This window comes from Notolabrus celidotus, chromosome 16 (assembly GCF_009762535.1).
Source record: "Notolabrus celidotus isolate fNotCel1 chromosome 16, fNotCel1.pri, whole genome shotgun sequence".
NCBI lineage: Eukaryota > Metazoa > Chordata > Actinopteri > Labriformes > Labridae > Notolabrus > Notolabrus celidotus.
In genome coordinates, this window is record NC_048287.1 from 9,431,620 (window position 1) to 9,456,613 (window position 24,994).

A 24,994-nucleotide genomic window follows, 5' to 3' on the forward strand; every position below is an offset into this window, starting at 1 on the left:
TACAGTTAAAATTGTGACCAAGGCAATAAAAGATGGTAAGAATACAACACAATTATGAACAGTCAAATAACACACAGAGTAGATAGTGTCCTCCAAAGGTTCCTGGTCTCTGGGGAGAGTTTGTACAGTGGAAACATGGCTTTAATAATAGAACAGGTCTGAACTGTATGACAGGTTAAACATGCGAAGCCTTTCTCCAGGACTTCATTTATTGTAATAACTTTGATCCAGTCTGATCAGCTGGGTGAGGAACCGGTGTTTCCAGGTTATCAATAGCTCTCTGCCTGACACACTGCGCTCAGTTTGGTTCACAGTGTTTAAACAGATCCATAAAAACAGGGATGGATCAATATGTGGATGATACAACTGATAAATCTGATACATCTGTGTATGTGTGTGTGTGTGTATCTGTGCAGGAGGTTGTAAGAGGAAAGAAAAAAGATAAATCTAAGCCCAGGAAGGTAAAGGTGGGTGTCTCTGTGCCTCTGCATGTTTGACTCTCGTTGATAACTAACCACAGTGTGGTCTCTGTTTCTCCTCATTAATCCATGAGCGTAATAACAGACTGTCTCCTGCATGCTCACATCTCTGCTCCATCCTCTCATTAGTCCATCAACATGCTTTATCACTGTGTTTTCTAACCTTTCCTCCTGCCCCCCTTTCTCTGTCCTCACTGGCTGATCACTTTTTATTTCACATGTCAAACCAGTGAGCTATGGTGGCCCTGGAGGTCAATAGGTCCTGTACTGTTGTTGTGTTTTGATCCTCAGGGCCCCCACAGTTCCATCGATGTGTGTCCTCTGTAACAGGCTGTGTGTGTGTGTGTTAGGTTGTGTCTGATGAAGAAGAGCTGGAGAAGGAGGATGAAGGAGAAGAGAAAAGTACAAAGCAGAACAAAAAGACAGAGACTCAGTCTAAGGTGAGTAAGGAAATAAATCTACACCTGAGATCAGCTGATCAGACTCTGGACATATTAAACATGATAATACTGAGCATCTGTTTCAACACATATACAGGTGACAGTGTAACACAACAAGCCGGACCCAACATGCCCACAGAGTCTAAGCTCTGATTCAAACACATCCACAGAGTCTAAGCTCTGATTCAAACACACCCACAGAGTCTAAGCTCTGATTCAAACACATCCACAGAGTCTAAGCTCTGACAGTCTAAGCTCTGTTTCAAACACATCCACAGAGTATAAACTCTGATTCAAACACATCCACAGAGTCTAAGCTCTGACAGTCTAAGCTCTGTTTCAAACACATCCACAGAGTATAAACTCTGACAGTCTAAGCTCTGTTTCAAACACATCCGCAGAGTCTAAGCTCTGATTCAAACACATCCACAGAGTCTAAGCTCTGACAGTCTAAGCTCTGATTCAAACACCTCCACAGAGTCTAAGCTCTGATTCAAACACATCCACAGAGTCTAAGCTCTGACTCAAACACCTCCACAGAGTCTAAGCTCTGATTCAAACATGTCCACAGAGTCTAAGCTCTGATTCAAACATGTCCAGAGTCTTTAAGAAACTGATTCAAAAAGTAGTATTTCAGTGATTTGTCACTTTGAAACTGAGGGTTTAACTTTTTATTCAAATGTTTTCAGTCTCCAGACGTGCAGGCTGAAGTTGAGAAGCCAAAGGTGAAGAAGGACATAAACTCTGACTCAAACATGTCCACAGAGTCTAAGCTCTGATTCAAACACATCCACAGAGTCTAAGATCTGATTCAAACACATCCACAGAGTCTAAGCTCTGATTCAAACACATCCACAGAGTCTAAGATCTGATTCAAACACATCCACACAGTCTAAGCTCTGATTCAAACACATCCACAGAGTCTAAGATCTGATTCAAACACATCCACAGAGTCTAAGCTCTGATTCAAACACATCCACAGAGTCTAAGATCTGATTCAAACACATCCACACAGTCTAAGCTCTGATTCAAACACATCCACAGAGTATAAGCTCTGACAGTCGAAGCTCTGATTCAAACACATCCACAGAGTCTAAGATCTGATTCAAACACATCCACACAGTCTAAGCTCTGACAGTCTAAACTCTGATTCAAACACATCCACACAGTCTAAGCTCTGTTTCAAACACATCCACAGAGTCTAAGCTCTGATTCAAACACGTCCACAGAGTCTTAGCTCTGTTTCAAACACATCCACAGAGTCTTAGCTCTGTTTCAAACACGTCCACAGAGTCTAAGCTCTGATTCAAACACGTCCACAGAGTCTAAGCTCTGACAGTCTAAGCTCTGTTTCAAACACATCCACAGAGTCTTAGCTCTGTTTCAAACACATCCACAGAGTCTAAGCTCTGATTCAAACACGTCCACAGAGTCTAAGCTCTGATTCAAACACATCCACAGGGTCTTTTAGAAACAGTTTTTAAATGTAGTATTTCAGTGATTTGTCACTTTGAAACCTGAGTTTTAACTTTTTATTGAAATGTTTTCAGTCTCCAGATGTGCAGGCTGAAGTTGAGAAGCCAAAGCCAAAGAAGGAGCAGCCGAAGGTGAGACCTGAGCTCAGGTGTTTTAACTATTCTGTGTAATGAGTTTTTACAGGTAACTTCACTGTGCTTACCTGTCCATGCAGAGAGGAAAACCTGCAGAGAAAACATACTCTGATGAAGAGGAGGAAGAGGAAGAGGAAGAGGAGGAGGACGAGGAGAGTGATGGAGGGGAAATGATGATGGTACGTTGATCCTCCACACACACCTGCTCTTCTTCTCTGGATTCTGGATCAGTGTGAACATCTCTTTTTTCAGAGTGACCTCTTAACTCTTTGCCTCCAGGTGTGATCTGTGTGTTCACTCTTCTTCTCCTCTTATTAGGAGTGTTCTGTCAACCCTCTTCTTTTTAAATCTCAATGTTAACCCTGCCTGTCAGTTTACAGTCAGTGTATAATGATATGTTCTCTCTGTGTGTGGTGGTCAGAGTGCTGAGGATACAATAGCAGCGCAGTCGAAGCAGCAGGAAGATGACCCGTTTGCTAACCTCAGTAAGAAGGAGAAGAAGAAGAAGAAAAAAATGGTAAGCACTGAGTGTCATCTGAATTATATTCTAAAGTCCCATACCATGAACAACAGGTTTCCCATGTCTATTTATATATCGATCAATATTTATTTATATAGCACCGATTCACCTCAAATGTTATATGAACACACCTGACAAACAGAGCAGGTCTAGACCGTACTCTGTAAAATGTGATCCAGTCCAGTAAAGTGTGATGGGACCGATCCAGTCCCATCTTACAGACAGGACTCAGTCTGATCTCATCTTAATCCACCATGAGCAGAGCACTTCGCAGCATTTAGCAAGTTACAGTGGCCAGTAGAAACTTCCTTTAACAGGCAGAAACCTCGAGCAGAACCAGACTCATGTTTGACACACATCTGCTGAGACCGTGTTGGGGTTGAAAAGAGGGATGGAGGATGATGAAGAGAGAAAGAGATGGACAGAGACAGCAGCTGCTCACACAGTAATGGTTACAGTGACGATTTAACGGTAATATACTTTAGTCATCATCCAGCCCAGCAGCTTGAATCGGCTCCTGTGGTGACGTACAGACAGGAGTATAGACAGTAGCAGGCATACAAAACCACTCCCACTCCTAAAGCCATGCTGCTTCCTCCTGCGCTATTGTGACTATCTGCTGACATGGCCGACCACGTAAAGGGGTCGGCCATGTCAGCAGATAGCAAACTTTAGTGTACCACTCAGGGACATGCTGCTGTAACAGCGGCTGCACCACTCCAACAGCCTCCTTCTGTTCATGGTGTGCAGTTATTCTGATATAATATGATGACTCACTGACGTCCAGTGACCCCTGGTTAATGTGACAGCATTTACACTTTTCAGGAGTTCCAGATTGGTTTCTCTGTGTCTTTGATTTAGTTTCATCCTCCATGGTTATTCGCTCACTCCGAAATAGTGCTCTGTCACCTTTTGTGATGTGGTTACCTGCTGATATCAGTCTAATAAGCGGCACTTATGTGCTTAGTTCATAGATAGTAGCTCAAACTCTTTTAATATTTTAATTCTGTTTGACACAAAGATGACTTTGACTTGTCAGCTCAGCCATCTGGGAGTGTTTCAGTGGAGTCGTTATTTTACAGCACGGCTACAGCAGGAAGCAGAGAGACAGCTTAACTTCAGTGTTCTCATGTCCTCGATTCAAAAAAAAAAAAAGTTACATTCATTTCTGACCTCAATCGTGATTAACACATTACTGCTAACAGCCCCAGTATCTGATGTTATATTGTTCGAGATTTATCAATGATTGATTAAAGCTGAAGGACTGAAAGCTTATCACTACTATCAGAACCAGAAGAATTCTAATTCCTGTGTTTCATGTGGATGATGATAAAGTATTGACTGTGTGGAATGATTACTCAGTACTTTTTCCTGACTGCTCTAACAGAAGGAGGATTCAGTGTTTACTAGGGAAGTATTTTCCGTGATCAATTTTTGGAAATGTTAAAGATCAATTATCCTTTAATCAATACAAAACAACATTACTATTTTTATGTCAAAAACAATGCCAAATATGTTTTTCCCCCTAAATTATATTTTCTACAGCAACAAAATGCATGTAACTGACGGAATTGAATACGGATACATGTTTAACACTGTTAATAAACGATCAGGCTCATAAAAAATTCTCTGTGGACATAGTCTATAACGTGAAGGCTCATAATACAAACAAAAAGTACTTCAGACTCACAGTGTCCAGTTTTCTGTTGTTCTTATTGAGAAAAATAAACGTGTATTCGGTCAGGTGTCAGCTGGGAGCGCAACCTTGTCATAATCAGTCTAGCCGCAGAAAAGCCCAGACGGCTCTGATGTTGCTGCTCTGCAAACATAGCGTACTAGCAATTCCCACCAGTCTGTTGGCTTTGTATCTAAAGGTGGGGAAATGTCTTGTCCTCTTTAAAAAGCACACGTGGAGACCTGAAGCACAGCCGCAGCCACAGCCGCCAGCTGAGCATCTCCGCTGTGTGCATCGATAATCGATTAATTGTGTACATCCCTAGTGTTTACGTACTCAGTGTTGATGCGTGTTCTTCCCTGTGTGTAACATCAGATGGAGTACGAGCGTCAGGTGGCGAGTGTTCGTGCTCAGAACGCTATGGAGGGAGATTTCTCCATCTCTCAGGCTGAGATGTCGTCGAGACAGGCCATGCTGGAGAACGCCTCAGATATCAAGGTGCTGTTTTATTATTAATGTGATTATTATAACCTGTACTTATCTGGGTTTGATGGAGCTGTTTATTAAAACATCTATTCTCCTGCAGCTGGAGAGGTTCAGTATTTCTGCTCATGGTAAAGAGCTCTTCGTCAATGCAGACCTTCTGATCGTCGCAGGAAGAAGATACGGTCTGGTCGGCCCAAACGGGTACATTTATTTGATTAATTTATTCATTACAGAGACTGGGAGTCCTCCTTCTGCTGGATTCATTCACATTATATTCATGTGTGTGTAACGATGGTAACAGAAGGTCATGTGTTTGATTATCACTCTGCAGTAAAGGAAAGACCACGTTATTAAAACACATCGCCAACAGAGCTCTGAGTATCCCTCCAAACATCGATGTGCTGCTGTGTGAGCAAGGTGAGTCACCTCATAGAAACAATGACTGAATAAAGATGGACGACACGTCTCCGCCTCTTTCTGTTGTTTGAAATTGAATATCCTATGTCCCATCAAAACATTTTGGCTTCACTTTTAGTGAGCTGTCGTGTCGTCCGATTTTTTTTTTCAGCACCTGTAGCTGTACTGGTATTAAACTCTCTCTGTCCCCCCCTGTCTGCTCTCCATCTCTGTACCTCTGTCTCTGTAGAGGTGGTGGCTGATGACACTCCCGCGGTGCAGGCTGTGTTGAAGGCAGACACTCGTCGTCTGAAGCTGCTGGAGGAGGAGAGACAGTTGCAGGCTCGGCTGGAGAAAGGAGAGGACAACGTGGCTGAGAGGCTGGAGAAGGTCAGTGTGTGTCTGTGACCACCAGGGGGAGCTGTTTATTACACTGTGACCACCAGGGGAAGCTGTATATTACACTTTGACCACCAGGGAGAGCTGTATTTTACACTGTGACCACCAGAGGGTGCTGTATTTTACACTGACCAGAGGAAGCTGTCTTTTTCCACAAGATCAGCCTAGAAACAGATGCTTCTTGTTTCACTGATTTGGTTTTCAGTGATGGTTACTCACAGTCCAGTTGAACTGATTATGTGACCTGTACTCTGTGTTTCACCTACCTATCTGTGGCTCCTCCCCCTCAGGTGTATGAGGAGCTGATGGCCATCGGGGCAGCAGCGGCAGAGCCTAAGGCTCGGAGGATCCTGGCTGGTCTGTCATTCACACCAGAGATGCAGAACAGACCCACCAAGAGGTTTTCTGGAGGCTGGAGGATGAGGGTCTCTCTGGCCAGGTAGACCTGCAGACATAGGATCACCTTGTCACACTATGAGCCAGTTAGAGACTGATTTTAACCTTATCTCTCTCTTTCAGAGCTTTATTCATGGAGCCCACTCTGCTGATGCTGGATGAGCCCACCAACCACCTGGACCTGAACGCTGTCATCTGGCTCAACAAGTAAACACCACATTTATTGCGGGTCCTTTATTATAGCACTGATTAATGGCATAGAGGTAGAGCTGAGGTCATAGCCTCGCCACCTAGCTGTTAGTCAAAGAGACCACGCCCCTAATTCTACCTCCCTTTAGTCCTTAATCTAATGTAAACAGATGAGTTTTGTGTAAATTCAGTCTGTACAGTTGTCATGAATAGAGAAATGAGCTGTAAACATGTAATTGTTTATATGTATATTATTTCTGCTGTAAAGTTGGACATTTTAACATGTAGCTCTATGGGGACTGACTCACTGCTGGAGACCGCCTCTGGTGGACACTCAGGGAACTGCAGGTTTTGGTTTCATTTTTTAACACTGGAGGTTGCTGCTTGGTTTTAATGCAGCAGAAGTCATAAACACACTTCAAGTCTTACAGTTTAGTTCTGTTTTTGGTCTCCACCTGCTGACTGTAGGATCAGTTCAGTCAGAGCTGCCTCCACCTGAAATCTGTCATTCTGCTGATGTGTGAATAATAATCTGTTACAGTTATATGAAGTATTTAATCCTGTCTATGTGTGTGTGTGTGCGTAACAGCTACCTGCAGGGCTGGAAGAAAACTCTGCTCATAGTTTCTCACGACCAGAGTTTCCTGGACGACGTTTGTACAGACATCGTCCATTTAGACTACCAGAAGCTCTACTACTACAGAGGGAACTACCGTGAGTCCGAAACACATCCTCACAAGTGCATTTGTTTGTCAGTCAGACGAGGTGTGCTTAGTGGGTGATAGATTCACGCTGTAGATAATGTGAATGAGGACACCCCTCTGTGACACTGGGTGCTGTCCTGTCTGTCGTATTTTATGTTAACCCTCAGAGGGAAATAAGGAACCAAAGCAGCTCAGCACTGAAGGGGTGGTGTGTGATCGTTGTTGTTGTGTGATTGTTTGATTGTTATTGATTTTGTTGTGTGATTGTTGTTGTGTGAGGATTTCTCTGTTGTCATTGTTGTTTGATTGTTGTTGTGTGGTTGCTGTTGTCTTAGTGTGATTGTTGTTGTTTATGTTGTGTGATTGTTTTTAATATTTTTTTGTTGTGTGATTGTTGTTGTATGATTGTTGTATTCTTGTGTTATTGTTGCAGTATGATTTTTGTCATGTAACTGTTTTTTGTTGTCTTTGTGTGATTGTTGTTGTTTATGTTGTGTGATTGTTTTTAATATTTTTTTGTTGTGTGATTGTTGTTGTATGATTGTTGTATTCTTGTGTTATTGTTGCAGTATGATTTTTGTCATGTAACTGTTTTTTGTTGTCTTTGTGTGATTGTTGTTTTGTGTGGTTGTTTTTGTTTTTGCTGGTGTATGAATCATGTTGTGTGATTGTTGTTTTTTTATGTTGTCTTTTTGTGTGATTGTTGTTATTTTTCTTGTGTGATTGTTGTTGTTTTTGCTTCTTGTTGTTGTTTCCTCAGACTAAACCCCCTGCTCTTGTCCTTCTGTTTGTTGGTCTCAGTGACGTTTAAGAAGATGTATGTTCAAAAACAGAAGGAGTTACAGAAACAGTACGACAAACAGGAGAAGAAGCTGAAGGAGCTGAAGGCAGGGGGCAAGTCCACCAAACAGGCTGTGAGTGAGACCCTGACCCCTCCTCCCCCCTCCCTGTCAGGGTGTGGGTTGTGTATCAGCAGCTGAATCTATTATTGAAACTAAATATGAGTGTAATTGTCTGTCTCTCAGGAGAAGCAAACAAAGGAGGCTCTGACCAGGAAGCAGCAGAAGGGGAAGAAGAAAACCGGTCATGAGGAGGAGAGTCAGGAGGCCACCGAGCTGCTGAAGAGACCCAAAGAGTACACCGTCAAATTCACCTTCCCCAACCCCCCTCCCCTGTCCCCTCCCATCCTGGGCCTTCATTGTAAGAACACCTGTACACATCCGCCTGTTCTGTCCCTGAATATGTTCTTATTGTGTTTACAAACACCTGATGTCCGCTTGTTCAGGTGTGGACTTTTGGTACGACCCTGTCAAACCACTCTTCAGAAACGTCGACTTTGGAATTGACATGGACTCCAGGAGTGAGTATGAGCTCTGAGTTAGCTTAGCATTATGTTAGCATTAAGCTTTATCATATAATTTTGTCATCATTTCTACTTCCTCTGTATTGTTGGTCAGTCAGATATATTGTATTATTATTATTATAATTATTATAATTATTATTATAATTATTATTATTATTATTATTATTATTATTATTATTATTCAAAATATTAATATTATTATTCAAAATATTAATATTAACATGATGTTCCCCTTCAGTCTGTATCGTGGGTCCTAACGGTGTGGGGAAAAGTACGCTGCTGCTGCTGCTCACAGGGAAACTGAACCCTGTAAGTGTGGACAGATTTAAACTTTAAAAACTGAATACACACCTCATAATTTAAAATGAACATGAAAACACAGAATGAGCTCACTGTTGTGTGTGTGTGTGTTTCAGTCTAAAGGAGAGATGAGGAAGAATCATCGTCTGGTGAGTACCGCACTGACCAAAGAAATTCCAACTCGTGTCAGTCTTATCTGACAAACCTCAGCTTACCTGGTCTTACCTGAGGTCTATACTACAAAGCAAGTTCAACATACCCCAGATATATTTTCTTTATCCGACTTCACTGAACCTAACAAAGGAGGTCGCACACTAGCCGTCTCACGAAGTTGGTTATCAACATGATGAGTCTAACTAGAGTTACTTTGAGTGTGCTCACATGAACGGGGGCAGAGTCAGCAACATGTCACCAATTACAGACGCAGACAGTCTGCCTTCAGCACATCATCATCATTTTCATACTTGTATTAAAAAAATATGAAGAAGTTAAACACATAATTCAGATTAACATCAACACAGCTGTGTTTGAAATGTGAAAGAAGAACTGAGAGATAAAACAATGCAGAGTCAGTCTGATGAAATTAAACATGTTGGTTTGAGCTCAGGTGAAAGATCAGTGTGTGTGTGTGTGTTTTTCTGCAGAAAGTGGGCTTCTTTAACCAGCAGTATGCGGACCAGCTGAACATGGAGGAGACAGCCACAGAGTACCTTCAGAGGAACTTCAACCTGCCCTATCAGGACAGCAGGAAGTGCCTTGGCAGGTTTGGACTGGAGAGCCACGCCCACACCATTCAGATCTCCAAACTGTCAGGTGAGAACACCTGAATGGTCAGAACACCTGAACGCAGTACGTACTGCATACTACATACGTTTGAAGGTAGTATGTAGTATGACTGTTCTGTTGGATCTGGTGACAAGCTGATAGAGAAACTGCTTCTTTAGCATCACTTATGATTTAAAAAGTTAGGAAGTGGTTCATATGGAATTTAATCATTTTTTCACAACACCTAAAAATGAAGTTCCCCCTGTAAAAAAAGAAGAAGAAAGAAAAAGCGGAATGAGTGCTGTGTATTGTGGGAAACAGTGTGCAAGGGAGACTGGTCCGCTGCATACTAAGAAATAATCATTACTACATCCGGGGAGTTTTGGCATACTGCTGATTTTACTCTTGTTCACATATTACTTACTTCATACTGAATTTTGGCCAAATCAGTACGTACTGCTAGTAATAGTAGGCGGTTTTGAAAAAAGCCTCAGTGTGACAATGGAACAGCCTGATGTTCCTCTGCAGCTCTGAGAACTATGCTGACTGCAGCTCTGCTAACAGAGCTGACTCCAGGATCTGAGGGGTTCATGGTTTCTGTGTGATGTTTGTTTCTCTCAGGAGGTCAGAAAGCTCGATGCGTGTTTGCTGAGCTCTCCTGTCGCCAGCCGGATGTTCTGATCTTGGTGAGAACCTGTCAATATACTCATCATACTATGTTCATACTTGCAATTACTCAAAGTAAAATATTCTAATATTCTGAGATATGTATTTTAACATAGTTAGGCTGTCTTAATCATGAAAACTCAAAAAGAAAAGTGCTTGAAACTTTTAGTTTATGAGAAATGAGCACAGAATAAATTAACTTTTCACTTCCTTAAACAACAGATGGAAAATATTACATCAATTATATTATCTCACCATATTCTGATTAGTAGGGATACACCTGGTCTCTGATAAAAGCCTTTATACACCAAAGATTACATCTGTTAATAAATGTTAATCAATTCTGATGTTTTTATTACAGGATGAACCCACCAACAATCTGGACATAGAGTCGATCGACGCTCTTTCAGAGGCCATCAATGAGTACAAAGGAGGTGAGTTCAGTTATTTAACGGAACATGACGTGTTAAACTGTGTGATGATGATCTTGAACGCTATCTGTGCTGTAGCTCGGTTTGATTAACAGTGTTCAGGGGTTTACACACCTGTTTGATATTTGTGGGTTTGACCTCAGTTGTCGGTCACAGTGACACCAGGGCTGATGTCTCTCTCTGACAGTCTCGTCATTATTTCATTATCACTATCAATCAATCTCTCTTCTAGTGAGGATTTATAGTTCTTTAACCAGCTCAGAGGACAAGAGAGGAACAACAGGACGTGCTGCAGATTATGTTGATGAATTAATAAGAAAAAGTTAGGTCAATAATGTTGTGTTGTCTCCCAGAGAGACATTTCACAGAGCTGTATGACCGGTCAGTGTGAAATCTGAATTATTGATCAGTGTTTGAAAAGCTGAGCTGCAGAGAGATGATCTGAGGTTTAGGTTAAATGTTCCATCTGTGTAAAACATGTCCTCCCCTCTAACACCCTGTCTGCCTCTCTCTGCCCGTCCGTCTTCCAGCGGTGATCATAGTGAGTCACGACGCTCGGCTCATCACAGAGACTCAGTGTCAGCTGTGGGTGGTGGAGGACCGCAGCATCAACCAGATCGACGGAGACTTCGACGACTACAAAAGGGAGGTGCTGGAGTCTCTGGGAGAGACCATGGTCAACAAGGTCAACCCCTGATTCCCTCACCTGGTCTCTGGTTCAGACTCTCCTAATAAGGACTGACAGCATGTTTTTTCTGTTAAATAATAAAACCTGGATCTGGACTCAATCAGGTTCTCCATCTGGAGGTTTCACCTGTATGATGTTCTTATGTGTATAAACCCAGAGAGAGGACCCACACTAAAGCTGAACCAATAATCAATAAAACAATATCAACTGCTGATCAACAGTTTGTTTATTCACACATCATCTTCATCATCATATGTACAGCAGAGCTACCAGACAGCATGAAGTCACACCCATCATCAGCTCTTCATCACTCCTCCTCTTCATCTCTTCAGGTACGCTCTGTACAGCTTCCTCACCTTCGACACTTCCTTCTCGTCAGGTGTTATGTCACCGTACCAGGTGTACCAGCTGTCACCTGAGGTCAGCAAGGGGGGAGAAGGGGTGGAGCCCACTGCATCATGGGAGTTGGAGTAGTCTTCTCCTGCAAACTCCACGTGAGGGATCTGAAAGGGGAGTAAACCTGAGAGGAAGGGAGGGGGGGTTAGAGTTATACAAGTTTAGTTTATTTATATATGTGTAGCACCTTTCAAGACAGAGGTTGTAAATTCCTTTCCAAAGAAAAATCATCACAAATCACGACCTGAACAATCAAAATGAAGACAAAAAAAAAAGAACACAAGCTTGGGCAAGGCAAGTAACAGTATATAACAGGTTAAATATGCAAGTCTATAGAAATGGGTTTTGAGTTGTTTTTAAAAGTGTCAACTGAGTCCACAGATCTTAGACTTAGTGGCAGAGAGTTCCAAAGAGTTGGAGCTACAAAAGTAAAAGCAGTCTCCTCTGGTCTTAAGCCTGGAGTTCAGAATGACCAACAAACTCTGATATGATGACCTCAAGAGACCTGAGGGGTATACTACGAAGCAAGTTGAACATATCCCAGATATCTTCTCCTGATCCATCTTCACTGAACCTAACAAAGGAGATCACGCTAAACTGTCACACAAAGCTGGTTATCAACATGACGAGTCAATCCAGAGTTACCCTGAGCGTGTTCACATGAACGGGGCGGAGAAGGCCACGTGACCAATCACAGACACGGACACATATTTTTCAAACACTGCACTGATATTAGAAAAATATGAAGAAGTTAAACGCATAATCCAGACTACGATCAACACAGCTGTGATTGAAACATGAGGGAAGTAAAGAGATCAGACAAAAACTGTTTGAATACGCAAATGACGTCTTTATTTCCCTTCATTAGTGCAGATATATCTGATTATAACAACTCTGTTTATTCCCTGACAGTGATCTCTCTCTGATGTAATCTTGTGTCGTGTGTGACACTTTTAGACATAATATTTCAGCTGCAGCCCTGACGGTGTCAAACTGAGCGCTGTGGTTAAAGGACTAATACAAATGAGAACATGATTCAAAGTGATAAGCACGCGCAGTTTTATATTTAATGCAGTAAAACAACTTCACCTGACTAACCTAATCTGTTTAAGTATGATGTCAGGAAAGATAATCAATAACGGTCATCAGTATTTTATATATAAAATCATACAGGTAGACAAAGTGTCCTGCCCGTCTCTCCCCCCTCCCCTCGCGATCAGCTCACAGAGCTTCGTAATCGAGCGAGCTGATGGTCAGTGGGCCCCGGAGCAGGTTAGGAGTTCAGCATGAGCAACCATGGTGTTTTGCCCAGGTGAGACGGCATCCACCTTCGTAGCACTGAAAATCCAGAGTTAACCCTGATGTTACCTCGAAAACCGCAAATCCAGCCTCGTATTATACCCCTCTGCTTGGAGTGTAAGGCAGTAACAACTCTTTAACATAGAGTATAGACTGGTGCCTGTCCATGCAGGGCTTTGAAGGTGAAAATAAGAATCTTAAAATGAATTCTGAAGTTGATGTGAATCCAGTGTAGAGATGACAGAACTGGTGTTATATTTGACCTTTTGGATGATTTCTTGATGAATCAGATAAACTGATAACTATGTGTAAGCGTTGCATGTCGGTCACTGTAGAGTTATCTTCTGAAAATGTAGAATATGACCGTAGGAGTAAAAACAATGACATATAAAAGGTTTCAGTGTTCAGTATTACCGTATTGAGCCTAATATATGACCCCATGTGTCACCAGTTGTTTTGTGGCCTTGTCCAACTTTGTGCTACTTTGCTCTGGTCACCATGTCACTCCATCTTTCAGCCTACTGAGGCTGTAACAGTGAGCGGCAGCTGGCTTTAGTTATGAGCAGTACACTCACTGAACAGATATGTGGAGCTGAATTTAAGACGGTCCTGCTATTTTCAGATGACCTTCTAAAATGTGGTTCACTATAGTAGTTCATGAAAGAAAGGGTTAAAATCAGGCTGCAGTGTTTATCTGCTGCCTGCAGGTGGCAGTGTAAATCTGACCTTTTAATCTGAGCCTTCACTGTGTCTGAGCTAAATTAACAAAAATAACTGCAGCTTAGATTTGCAATTCCCTATTTGTTTACCATGATCTCTGGCTGCACCGACCGCCTGGTTCAGCTTCTTCTGTTGCTTCATACACACACCTGTAACACACACAAACACACACCATGAGCTGTCCATTTCAACATATGACGTAACTGTGATCACATGACCCTCATATGACATCATGTCACTGACTCACCTGTTCTGGTGGGATCAAACACCTGTCCAGTGTGTGGGCTGATGAACTGCTGCAACAGCTTCACATTCTGCAGAACACAGTGAGAGTTAGCTTAGCGTGGGGATACACGACTTAACAACTGAGCTAAACCAATATCTGAAAAACTCTGAAAACGTACGCGTTTATCTGACGTGTGTTTGTGTGACTGACATGTGAACTCACCTGGTGATGGACGATAATGTTTGGATCCCGACATATTGGGCAGGGGTTCCCACAGATCTTCTCTCCTCTCTGCACAAACATGAACAGAGTGATCATCAGTCAGAGTCTCAGATATTAATATTCAGACAGTTTAAAGCTGATGTACAATGGACTGAGTCTTTTATTAATTAGATTCAAGAACAGGACTGGGCACTGCTCTGAAGTCTCATTTAGTGGACACAGTAGCACTCCAAAGCTTAAAGGACTGATGGAGATGTATTCCAGGATGGTGTCTGTGTTCCTTTGGCACAATGACCTTATAAGATTTAATTTGGGGTGGAAATTCATTTTTTGAAATATTTGTAGATAAGAAGCTAAATTATGTCAAACTGTACAATCAGGCTGATAATAACATTGTGTTCAATCTGAAATGCCACCAGAAAAACACAAAGCCTCACAGTTTTACAAGACTGCTAACTCCTCCGTGTGTACTGACTCTGTTCGTCTGCACACAGTACATCACACAGACACCAACACACCATTGGACTCTGTAGAGTCAAGCTGCTGAGTGAGGATTTAACCTGGAGAGTAAAACTGAAAATTGCATACAGGACCTGTGGGCTTAGGTGATAAACATTTTAAGTAGGTGGTTTGGTTCTCCTCGTGACAGGTTCTGGGATTACATTAGCCCTTAGTCTGAATTTCAGTCTTCATATATTACTTGAGGATGTCTTAGATGTTTGAATGTCTGATGATGAGTTCTTTTCTCTCTTGTTTTATGTTTGAACACTGGGTCAGTCTGCCTCCATCAGTCCAGTGTGCCATGTGTTCCTGTCTCCTGGTAACAAAGTGATGTGCCTTTAAAAAATCAATAGGAACTTCTATTTTTTTTTAAATTGAGTTATTGGATGTCAAGTGTATAAAAGGTAGAGCTTTTACAATGCAGGTCTTGCGGGTCTTCTGCGGCGGAATCCCTCCTTTATGGTTCCTCCTATACCCGGTCCACACTGGAGTGGATCCATACCTGTCTGTGTACTCTGGGGTGGGGGTTGGTAGGGGGGGCACAGGGTGAAACTTAGGTTATAGGTGAGCTATGATTGTGTATTTGAATGAGTGTGTGTTTTATTTGACTCACCTTCACTGTCCAGGTAATCCCAGGGACGGTCTTTGTACCTGGACAGGTTCTCAGTAGCCTGAGCCGCTCCTTCATCCTGCACGGAGTCCGCTGTGTTATAGAACCGACATGGAGGGTGACACACACCTGGTCTGACAGGTACACTCACAGGTAACCTCACAGGTAACCTCTGCAGACAGGTCTGAAGACAGGAGAAGATCACTTGAGTAACATCATCATCATCATCATCATCATCATCATCATCATCACAACATCCTGAACACCTTCATCCCTGCCTCCCATGCTGTCATCTAATCACAGCACACATGCCACATGGTTACACACATAAACCTTTGTCAGACCAGTATTGTCAGTAGAGTATTGTGTAAAAGTTGAATATTTTAAGAAAGAGGAAATCTAATATTCTGGACTTGTTGCATGCAGAGTCAAATTTTAATTTGAGAATTATGACCTACAGCTCAAAGATGATTGTCAAGAAAAGTTGATTTAAGATATTTGGAGAGCTAAAATAAAGGTCCTAGAGGCACAGAATCCAAGGTGTTCGAAGTCCTGTGGGAAGTTTCTGCAATCTGTTGTGATATGGGGCACCATGTCATCTGCTGGTTTTGGTCCAGTGTGTTTCATCAAGTCCAAAGTCTACCAGGAGATTTTAAAGCACTTCATGCTTCATCTGCTGACAAGCTTTATGAAATTGCTGATTTCCTTTTCCAGCAGGACTTAGCACCTGCCCACATCGCCAAAACTACACCATATGGTTTACTAACCATGACATCACTGTGCTTGATTGTAGAGATGTGTTGTCGCGAACGAGTCAATCTTTTGAACGGCTCTTCGAAAGGAACGGCTCCTCATGATCCGGTTCCCTTCAAAGAGCCATAAATCCCATCTCTACTTGATTGACCAGCTCACCTGACCTGAACCCTGTGGGATACTTGTCAAGAAAACGTGCTATCAAAGCAACCTGTGCTTAAATAGCATCTCACAGAGTTACCAGCTATCCACTTCCCTGACACACTATAGGGTTGTATCATAGTGAAGGACGCCTAGCCAAGTACTGAGAGTATGAGTGAACATACTTTACAGAAGTTTAAAATTTCTTTATTTAATACATTTTTTGATTGAGCTTGGAAAATATTCTAATAATTTGAGATACTGTACTTAAATTGCTCATGGGAGGCACCTCTATCTGAATCCCCTGTGAACATGGAGCACCTGACTCCTCACAGCTGACTCTATTATCAATGTTATAATCTTATAAACCATGTAATGTTACTGTTTAAGCTGATGTCGGCTGTCAGAAAGATTATTCACATAACATTAACGTTAACCAAGACACATGGCTCGCTTTACCATGTCAAACTGCTAACAGTAGTTATAATTATGTAATATTAGTAAACTCAGATTAAACCTCATTGCACTTCTTGAGGGTAACGAAGCTATTGGCTAAGGGTAGCCGGCTGATCACGGGACTTTCTCCTGACTGTAACCAATCATCACCTTCATACTCATTAACATGTTCTAAGCGAGAGTGTATCGATGTGACATGTAAATATCTTACCTGATACTGTCGGAATGGGAGAGTAATTGAAGGCGATAGACGGCAGAAAGCCTTCACGGCGCCTTGCATGGAGGCAGCCATCTTTTCTGTCAGTGGTGTCAGGGGTCAAAGTTGAAAGATCACGTAGTAACTTTTGCATAATACATTTACCTCATATTTACTCATAATAAATCAGTAAGTTTGCACTTTAAACTATATTCTACAGTTACACAGTGCTATCTATCACCTGCTTTATCACGATGCTATTGTGTTAATGTGGATGATCCTGGTCACGCTGATGATTGCTCACGTGACCACCACAGATTGACAGACCCAAACGCCAGTCGCCATTTTGAAGAAATATTACAAACTCATTTTATATATCAAATAACATCTTAAAGTTGAGTAACTCGATAAGGTACTTACGATTTATTCTTGATTTTCTTTTTTTGTGTTAAATTATGTTATTTTGGATTGATATTCAGGGAGTAATTCACGGCCAGGGCTACAAACTGAGAGCTGCGCCATTATGACTTTGGTGGGGCAGTAGAGGTCGAACAGACGCCATTTTGTTTTCGGCTAAACGGGAGGAAAAACGCTCGAAATGACGCAAAAATCGTCACGCAGTATAAATACAAAGTCCCTCCCCGCCGAGCTCATTCCTGGATTTGGTCAGAGGTAAGTCAAGTCAAAAAGACAGTGGGATATTTTCTTATATTTGTCCGAATTAACTGCGAAAATCAAACTGAATAATACTTACAAAAACAACAAAGGACTTTGGTGTGGACGAAGGATGAGGTAACTAGCCAGTTGAAAGTAAATATGTGTTCTTTTGTGTGTTTTTCAGGTATGAATCTTCTTTGCCGAAGACTGAACCGTCGAGGACTTTGAACAACTCTGCTCAAATTCATATTTTTTCTTCAAGTAATGGACATTTTATGCCTATTTTTGCCTCCAGTTTGTTCCTGAAGGAAAGGCTAGCCTTTAGCTCTCACAGCCCCACCCATAAGAAGTCTTTATAAGTAAAACCCTGATGGTTTACGATATGAAATAGTTAAATAATAAGTATAAGTGCCTGAAAAGCACAGCTCATTAGACCCGAGGCGCTGAGGATCTGTAGAAACCATAGTAAGTTGATTTTGAAGTTTACTGAATGGAGATAAATCAAAATGAAAACAGTCGTAGGTAGACAATACGCTAGCTGTTAGCTTGCTAGCTTAGCTCTTAGTTTAAATATAGAGTAGCACAGTGTAAATATAGACAGCTATAGTATGAGCTCACACAGGAAAGTGGACGGAGGCACGAGGCTCCGTTTCTTTATGTGTGAGACTGAATGGACGAAGTGTATAAATAAAACCTAATATTAATGAATGTAAATCTTAATTTGTAAAATAACCATAAGCAATCTGCTGATAAAGATTGCCGCAGGCTTAGATAGAAGCTCAGGGAGTCGGACTTCTTGCCTTCAGATCCGCTTTTAGGGGCTGCTCCACGGAACCAACACCCACCGCAATCTGCACATAAAGATTGCTTTAGTTTGAGGATTGTGGACATATTTGATGAAGCACTGTGTGTTGAAATGTCGATAATTATAGCACAGGGACTCCATGTTCTCGGCAATCTGCGGATAAAGATTGCAGGATGGTTCAATCAGTCGGGACTGGCGGATCTGTGGTGGTTTGTTTCCCGCACCTGGACGGGTCCGGGCCCTCGCGGAGCCTTATTTTGGAGATTTTGCGAACCGGCCGAGTAGAGAGCGATGAAGTCCCAAGGCTTTGTTTGTGTGTGTCCGTGTTGTTTCACGGTCGGTGCTGTTGGAGCCATTGCGGTGTGCGCAGGGAGTGAAGGGGTTAACGGAGGGGGCGGGCTCCCTCTCTGCCCCCCCCCCTGACAGGCCTGATAGTCAGCTCACACAGGCCGCTCATAGGCTGCTCCACCGCCATTATATAACCGAGGGCGGATTATAAGGCTTATTCACTCATCACTGTGCCGTACATGGCCAGAACAAATGACCTTTATAAAAATTACAGGGAATAATGCTCGACGTAGAGGACTTGCTCTCTGATTGTGACATCTATTTGTATGTGATAACACACAATGTTTCCCCACTGAAGCAGGACCAGGTCATGTCTAACACTGTTTATGTGTAACTACTGTGATGTTTACAGGAGTTTTGTTATTTGCAGTGTTGAGGAGGTCTGAGACTTTATAAAACGTCATTACCCCGGTAAGACTGATTCTCACATCATCACATTATCAATCAGCTGATTCAGGAGGTCTGAGTGTGTCTGTATACCAACAGACTTGCAGACACTGAGATTCATTATGAATTCATAAACATGGAAGTGCATGCTTCTCCCAGCAGTCATGTCTATTTATATGATCTGTACCTATGAACCATGTGTTGGTGTTTGATTAGACTGTGACAGAGATACAGAGCAGCTCAATCAGTGTCACTCAGCTTCAGCTGAAATGTAGGTAATGATGAGTCAACCTAGTTTATCATCCAGGTTGTTTTTACAGTAACAGCTGTGTTAATGTGTTACGTATGTCTTGTGTAACAGTACACACTGTGTGTGTGTGTGTAAACAAAGGGTGACCTGCAGGGGGCAGTATACAGCCTGTGCCCTAAGGCCGCAGCAGCTGACTGTCATGTATGTCATGTAGTCCAGCACTCAGATACTTGGATAACAGTCACTCCTTTTATATATCTACACGAGTAATAGACTGATTCTACAGTTTCCAAGCATTTCATTCTCCACACAGCTTCTTTCTGTCAAACATTAGTTTTATTTTGATACTTTGTACCATCCATCTCTCCATCAGACTCCATATCACTGTGAAAACTGGTGTTTACTGGTATCTCTGTGTCACTGTCTGAAGTTTCATACGTGTTCGATAAGACTGAGAGACATTATTAAAATGAGATCAATCACCTGTAACCTGATACCTCTGTATGAGATGTGCTGTGTTTGGCTAACTTCTCTTTCTGTCCCTGATCCATGAACATCACGTTAGTTTGTCAGACTGATTTGATGTATTGATGATGTAGCTTCATTGATCAGACCGTCTAAAGTTAGAGTCTGAATTATTCCGCCAGGTGATTATAAACCTTCAGTCTGTGGTTTGTGATCCCTGCTGCAGCCTGGGACTTGTGTGGTCTGATCAGGAACACGCACACACATTTAGGTTCAGTCCCACAGTGAGTCTCAGGCCCTGGTCCGGGCCCTTCCTGATCCTGTGTCAGGTTGAACCATGGAACTCACTTGGTGTATCAGGTCAACCTTGGTCTGTGTGTGTGCACACAGGAGGCAGTGAGTCTGATCTGGACTCTTGGGGTCCAGCTGTGACCTGGTCCATCAGGACTACATGGTGTTTGTTGTTGCTCCTGTGAGAACAGGATGTTCAGGACAGGTCAGATTGCTCTACAGGTGTGTTACCTGGTGTGTTTGACAGCTTCCTGTCCAAACTCTCAGTGAGCATATCCTGGATCCTTGTGCAGGTGTGTGTGTGTGCTTGTGTCAGGTTTGTGTACCTCTATAATGTACAGAGGACTATGATTCAGACAGTGGTGATTGTGGTCTGGTCTGGTCCTGGTTCTGTGATGACCTTCAGAGTCATGATGGTTTCTGTGGGTTAGTCCTCAATCCTCCCACAGGTGTGGTGGTGGGGTTGACGTGGAGCTCCACTCTGACAGGCAAGCAGTCCGCTCATAGAGAAGGTTAATATCAATGACAGCAGAAATAACATCTGAAACGATCCCTCAGAGGTGTTTCAGTCAGTCAAGTGTGTGTAACAGAGTATGAACAGTGTGTTACAGTGTATTAATTATGTCAGGTGTGTGTTTCAGGCATGGCAGGGGCACCTGTTGACCCCAGAGAGATCCTGAAAGGTGTGGAGGCTCTGCTAGGGAAGGATGGAGAGCTGCGCAGCCTGGAGGGAGTCCCAAAGGTGTTCAGGTGAGGACCCCAGGACACATGATCTGTTCAATGTGTTATCTTTAGCCTACATTTACATTCATGTCATGACTATTCCACATGTGCTCTGTCCTCTGCAGTCTGATGAAAGCTTCCACTAAGATGGTCAGCAGGAGTATGTACCTGAACATCCTGCTGCAGACCAAGTCACATGACGTTCTCAACAGGTAGGTGCTCCAAATGTTTGCAATGTTCCTGATGTGACAAAACATTGAAAAGTTTTCAGTAGAGAACAGTGAGCTGACCCTTCAATGTGTTTACATGTTTACCTGTTATATTACCCATAATCATTGATCCACGAATAACTCTATCTGTATTAACACCTCTATGCAGGTTCATCAGGGTAGGAGGCTACAGGCTGTTGAACTCGTGGCTCACCTACTCAAAGACCACCAACAACACCCCACTGCTGCAACTCATCCTGCTCACGCTGCAGAAACTGCCCCTCAAGGTGGACCACCTCAAACAGGTACAGTCAGCTCACCAAGCACCACCCTCATCTTCATCATCATCATTATCATCATCCTTCTCCTTCCTCTGTGCTCCTGTGTGCAGGAACATGTATGTCTGAGTGTGCACTAACACATGTTGTGTTGTTGTGTTGTTTCAGAATAACACGGCTAAAGTGGTGAAGCAGCTGAGTAAGAGCGCCGACACTGAAGGTGAGATTAACCTGAAACTTTAAATAAACAGATTAACTGTTCACCTGAGATTAATGTTTAAGATTTTATATTCATGTTTCATGTGTCTCAGTGTTCATTCATGATGTTCTGGTTTCAGAGCTGAGGAAGTTGGCCGCCGTGCTGGTCGACGGGTGGATGGCGACAATTCGCTCACAGAGTGTGTCGAGTGCCAGCAGCAGCTCCCCCGCTGGTACAAACACAGAACTGCACCTTGATAACAGCTGAGCTGTGTACCTGTGTGTTTATTGTCTCTCAGTTTGTGTAACACTCTGTGAATGTGTGTTTTTACAGATAAGAAGAAGAAAAAGGAGGAGACTAAGGTTCCTGTGAAGGAGGTGAAGGAGGTGAAGGAAGTGAAGGAGGTGAAGTGCCCAGAGGAGGAGAAGAAGAAGGAGAAACCCAAAGCTCACGCTCCCAGTCATGCCAAGATCCGCTCCATTGGTAACCATGACAGGAACATGTTGATGACCTTCTGTCGCATAAAGTTTTCTCCATTCAAAATATTCACTGCTTCTCTTAATGTACAGGATTGGAGATGGAAACCGTCAACCCTGGTCCCCCAAAGAAGTCCCAACCCCCCCCTCAGCTAGGAGACAAATACAACATCAAACCGCCAGTGCTGAAGAGACCCAGGTACACACACAGACACACACACAGAGACTCACTCAGACCTGTATGTAATAACATTGTGCTGCTCCCTGCTGGCTGCTGATGGTACTCATGTTCAAATTGTCCCTCAGCTCGGGCCCCTCAGACATGCCCCCCCTGGAGAAGAAGTACAAACCTCTCAACATGCCGTCAAACTCCGCCAAAGAGATCAAAGTGAAGATCATCCCTGCTCAGCGTGAGTTCACACACACACACACACACACACACACACACACGCACACACACACACACACACACACACACACATACACACACACACACACACTTAAACCTTTAGTTAAACATGTCAGAGAGATGTAATGTGCTCCTCCTCCCCACAGCGATCGAGTGCACTGGCTTCCTGGATGCTTTGAACTCGGCACCTGTACCAGGGATCAAGATCAAGAAGAAGAAATCTGGACCAGGTGCTCCCCCTGGGACCAAGGCCGTCTCCCCCACCTCCAACAAGGTGCTGACACACACGCAGTCACAATCACACACAGACACAATCACACACAGACACAATCACACACAGTCACAATCACACACACCCACAAACACACACACACACACACACACACACACACACACACACACACACACACACACACACACACACACACCTCTCTATTTATAGTCCAATAGGATGCCCCTCCGCGTAAACTTTTAAACTATGTTCAGAGATGTGCTTAGACCACACAGGTGTTCTGTGGATGGGTGAACCTGCAGTGATTCTATGGCCCAATCTCAATATCCACACTCACTGACTTTGAGGCGCGTTCCCGCTAAAGCTGTTTAGAGCCCTTTATGCCCCCTTTCTGTTCGTGGGCGTTTTTGCAGACTTGGGCTGTTTCCAAAACCACCTACTATACTAGCAGTACGTACTGATTTGGCCAGAATTCAGTATGTAGTATGTGATCAAGAGCAAAATCTCCAGTATGCCAAAACTCACCGGATGTCTACTGATTCGGGAAGATTTCCTAGTATGCATCGGACCAGTCTGCCTCGGGTACTGTTTCCCATAATGCACAGCACTGCTTTTTCTTTTTCCTTCTTTGTTGACGGGAGGAAATCCGTGTTTTGGGTGCTGTGGAAGTTATTGAAGTACATAGAAACCACTTCCTAACTTTTTAAATCATAAGTGATGCTAAAGAAGCAGGTTCTCTATCGGCTTCGCCATTGTTTGATTCTGCTTTCCGAAACCGGAAATCCAGCGACGTCTGACCCAGCATACTGCAACACAGATCGAACAGAACAGCCATACTACATACTAAATTCAAAAGCAGTATGTAGTAGGCAATACCTACTGCCTACTACATTAGTAAGTAGTATGTAGCAGGCCGTTTCAGAAACAGTCTTAGTGTGAGGGGCTTACTCATAGTTCAAAGCATTGTGACGTGAAATACAGGATTCCCAGGTGAAGCCCTCGAGTATGGAAGGGTAAACGAACACTGTAACATGAAATTAAAAAAAGTGTTACACTATAAAAGAAGCAGGAAGGTGCAACCAATGTTGGTTTTTAAAAAAAGTTTGCCTGTATGTTTAATTGTGGAGAACAAGATGAATCAGCATAAATCTATGTATCTTCACATATATGCGTGTATATCTAGTATGATTTATATATTTGTATATTTTAAATGTTGTGGTTAAGCAGTCTTTCTCAGCCTGGATCACATGGCAGTCAGTCATTCACTTAAATTTGGGAAAAGTAAAAATTGTGCAATAAAAATGCCTAATGCCTCTAAGGTGAGCTACGTGACGTCAAGCAGGTTACGTGAGAAGTTGCTAAGTGCTGTCCCACTCCCAGTTCTACAGTTTTGAGCCCTTACTGCCTCGCGCCCTAAATCACTTTACAGGTGACGTCAATTAAGTCAAGAGGGGCTCAGGGTTTAGGGCTCAGGGTTTAGGGCTCAGGGTTTAGGGCTCAGCAAAGAGTATTTACGAACAGGTATTATACTGTGACCTGATCAGCTTCAAGTCTCTGGATCTCCTCTGTCATCAGATCAAGTGTTTGCTTGACTTGAATCACTAGACAGGTTTACACCTGACCACTCTGTCGTCATGGTGACCAGGTGTCCTCAAACAGGGAGATCAGTAACTAATTAGTCTCATCATGTGCACACATCATATCATCAGAATGAAAAGTATCTTATTACCATATAATCACAGTCTCTGTGCTTCCTGTTTGTCCTCAGATGAATCCCTTCGACGGTAAGCCTGCCTCTTATTCTTCTTCTGCTGTGAAACCCTCCTCTCCTGAGGCCGCCTCCTCAAACACACCTGAAGACAACCAGGACGTGGAGCAGCCCGGGACCCCTGTCCCTTCTGAGGACCCAGAGACCTCAGAGAATGGTGAGTACCCCACCTGTTACTTGTCTGTCTGAGAAAGTGTTACCTGTGTGTCTGTGAGAGTGTTACCTGTCCTGACTCACCTGTCACCTGTTACCTGTGTCACCAGGTGAGAAGCCAAACGCTCTGTCGGAGCCTCGGGGGGAAGAGGAGAACCTGACAAAGAAAGGGAAGAAGAAGAAGACTGTTCACTGGGCCGAGGAGGAGCAGCTCAAACATTATTTCTACTTCGACCTGGACGAGACGGAGAGGGGTGAGAGGCATTCACTGACCGTCAGACATCACAGCACTGACGGGTTGTTGGTTAGTAACTGTA

The 24,994-nt window shown here is 43.1% G+C and overlaps 3 protein-coding genes across 15 annotated transcripts in view; 2 read left to right on the plus strand and 1 right to left on the minus strand.

Moving 5' to 3' along the window:
* The window catches only part of abcf1 (ATP-binding cassette, sub-family F (GCN20), member 1), a 17,042-nt gene extending 5,321 nt beyond the window's left edge, over positions 1–11,721 (plus strand). For 6 of the 7 annotated variants that reach the window (XM_034704381.1, XM_034704382.1, XM_034704385.1 and 3 more), the window contains exons 8-29: positions 417–467; positions 830–919; positions 1,609–1,644; positions 2,470–2,526; positions 2,610–2,708; positions 2,951–3,046; positions 5,100–5,222; positions 5,311–5,411; positions 5,542–5,627; positions 5,857–5,996; positions 6,296–6,444; positions 6,525–6,608; positions 7,180–7,304; positions 8,096–8,208; positions 8,320–8,494; positions 8,580–8,654; positions 8,896–8,966; positions 9,074–9,106; positions 9,602–9,770; positions 10,344–10,408; positions 10,750–10,822; positions 11,350–11,721. In XM_034704381.1, the coding sequence (XP_034560272.1) occupies positions 417–467; positions 830–919; positions 1,609–1,644; positions 2,470–2,526; positions 2,610–2,708; positions 2,951–3,046; positions 5,100–5,222; positions 5,311–5,411; positions 5,542–5,627; positions 5,857–5,996; positions 6,296–6,444; positions 6,525–6,608; positions 7,180–7,304; positions 8,096–8,208; positions 8,320–8,494; positions 8,580–8,654; positions 8,896–8,966; positions 9,074–9,106; positions 9,602–9,770; positions 10,344–10,408; positions 10,750–10,822; positions 11,350–11,516 (2,178 nt within the window). In that variant the 3' untranslated portion in view covers positions 11,517–11,721. The remainder of the gene's footprint in view (positions 1–416; positions 468–829; positions 920–1,608; positions 1,645–2,469; positions 2,527–2,609; positions 2,709–2,950; positions 3,047–5,099; positions 5,223–5,310; positions 5,412–5,541; positions 5,628–5,856; positions 5,997–6,295; positions 6,445–6,524; positions 6,609–7,179; positions 7,305–8,095; positions 8,209–8,319; positions 8,495–8,579; positions 8,655–8,895; positions 8,967–9,073; positions 9,107–9,601; positions 9,771–10,343; positions 10,409–10,749; positions 10,823–11,349) is intronic. The other variant, XM_034704388.1, reaches the window with a different exon arrangement.
* Positions 11,711–18,503, minus strand: mrps18b (mitochondrial ribosomal protein S18B). Of its 3 annotated transcripts, none has more exons than XM_034704396.1 (8): positions 18,485–18,503; positions 17,043–17,128; positions 15,485–15,665; positions 15,289–15,386; positions 14,371–14,439; positions 14,170–14,236; positions 14,012–14,071; positions 11,711–12,027 (listed from the first exon to the last, which is right to left on the minus strand). In XM_034704396.1, exons 2-8 carry the CDS (start codon positions 17,121–17,123, stop codon positions 11,828–11,830), a joined length of 756 nt encoding a protein of 251 aa, XP_034560287.1. In that variant the 5' UTR covers positions 17,124–17,128; positions 18,485–18,503; the 3' UTR covers positions 11,711–11,827. The 3 variants fall into 3 exon arrangements, with proteins under 3 accessions (XP_034560287.1, XP_034560288.1, XP_034560290.1); XM_034704397.1 differs by lacking the exon at positions 18,485–18,503 and adding an exon at positions 17,448–17,703; XM_034704399.1 differs by lacking the exon at positions 18,485–18,503 and adding an exon at positions 17,269–17,371.
* ppp1r10 (protein phosphatase 1, regulatory subunit 10) overlaps positions 17,339–24,994 on the plus strand; it is an 11,011-nt gene continuing 3,355 nt past the window's right edge. Inside the window, exons 1-13 of one of the 5 annotated variants that reach the window (XM_034704390.1) lie at positions 17,339–17,699; positions 17,869–18,149; positions 20,859–20,980; positions 21,079–21,165; positions 21,332–21,467; positions 21,609–21,660; positions 21,779–21,871; positions 21,973–22,122; positions 22,209–22,314; positions 22,422–22,525; positions 22,671–22,798; positions 24,525–24,681; positions 24,788–24,931. In XM_034704390.1, coding sequence (XP_034560281.1) covers positions 20,874–20,980; positions 21,079–21,165; positions 21,332–21,467; positions 21,609–21,660; positions 21,779–21,871; positions 21,973–22,122; positions 22,209–22,314; positions 22,422–22,525; positions 22,671–22,798; positions 24,525–24,681; positions 24,788–24,931 — 1,264 coding nt within the window. In that variant the 5' untranslated portion in view covers positions 17,339–17,699; positions 17,869–18,149; positions 20,859–20,873. The other 4 variants (XM_034704389.1, XM_034704391.1, XM_034704393.1 and 1 more) reach the window with 4 other exon arrangements.

What these genes read in the sequence shown, in the direction of transcription:
- mrps18b (XM_034704396.1), bottom strand. Translation starts at nt 17,123, where the DNA reads ATGGCTGCCTCCATGCAAGGCGCCGTGAAGGCTTTCTGCCGTCTATCG. An exon ending in AGACCCGCAAGACCTGCATT is followed by an intron (nt 14,440 to 15,288) that starts GTAAAAGCTCTA and finishes ATGTTTGTGCAG; the next exon opens with AGAGGAGAGAAGATCTGTGG. An exon ending in ACATTATCGTCCATCACCAG is followed by an intron (nt 14,237 to 14,370) that starts GTGAGTTCACAT and finishes TGTGTTCTGCAG; the next exon opens with AATGTGAAGCTGTTGCAGCA.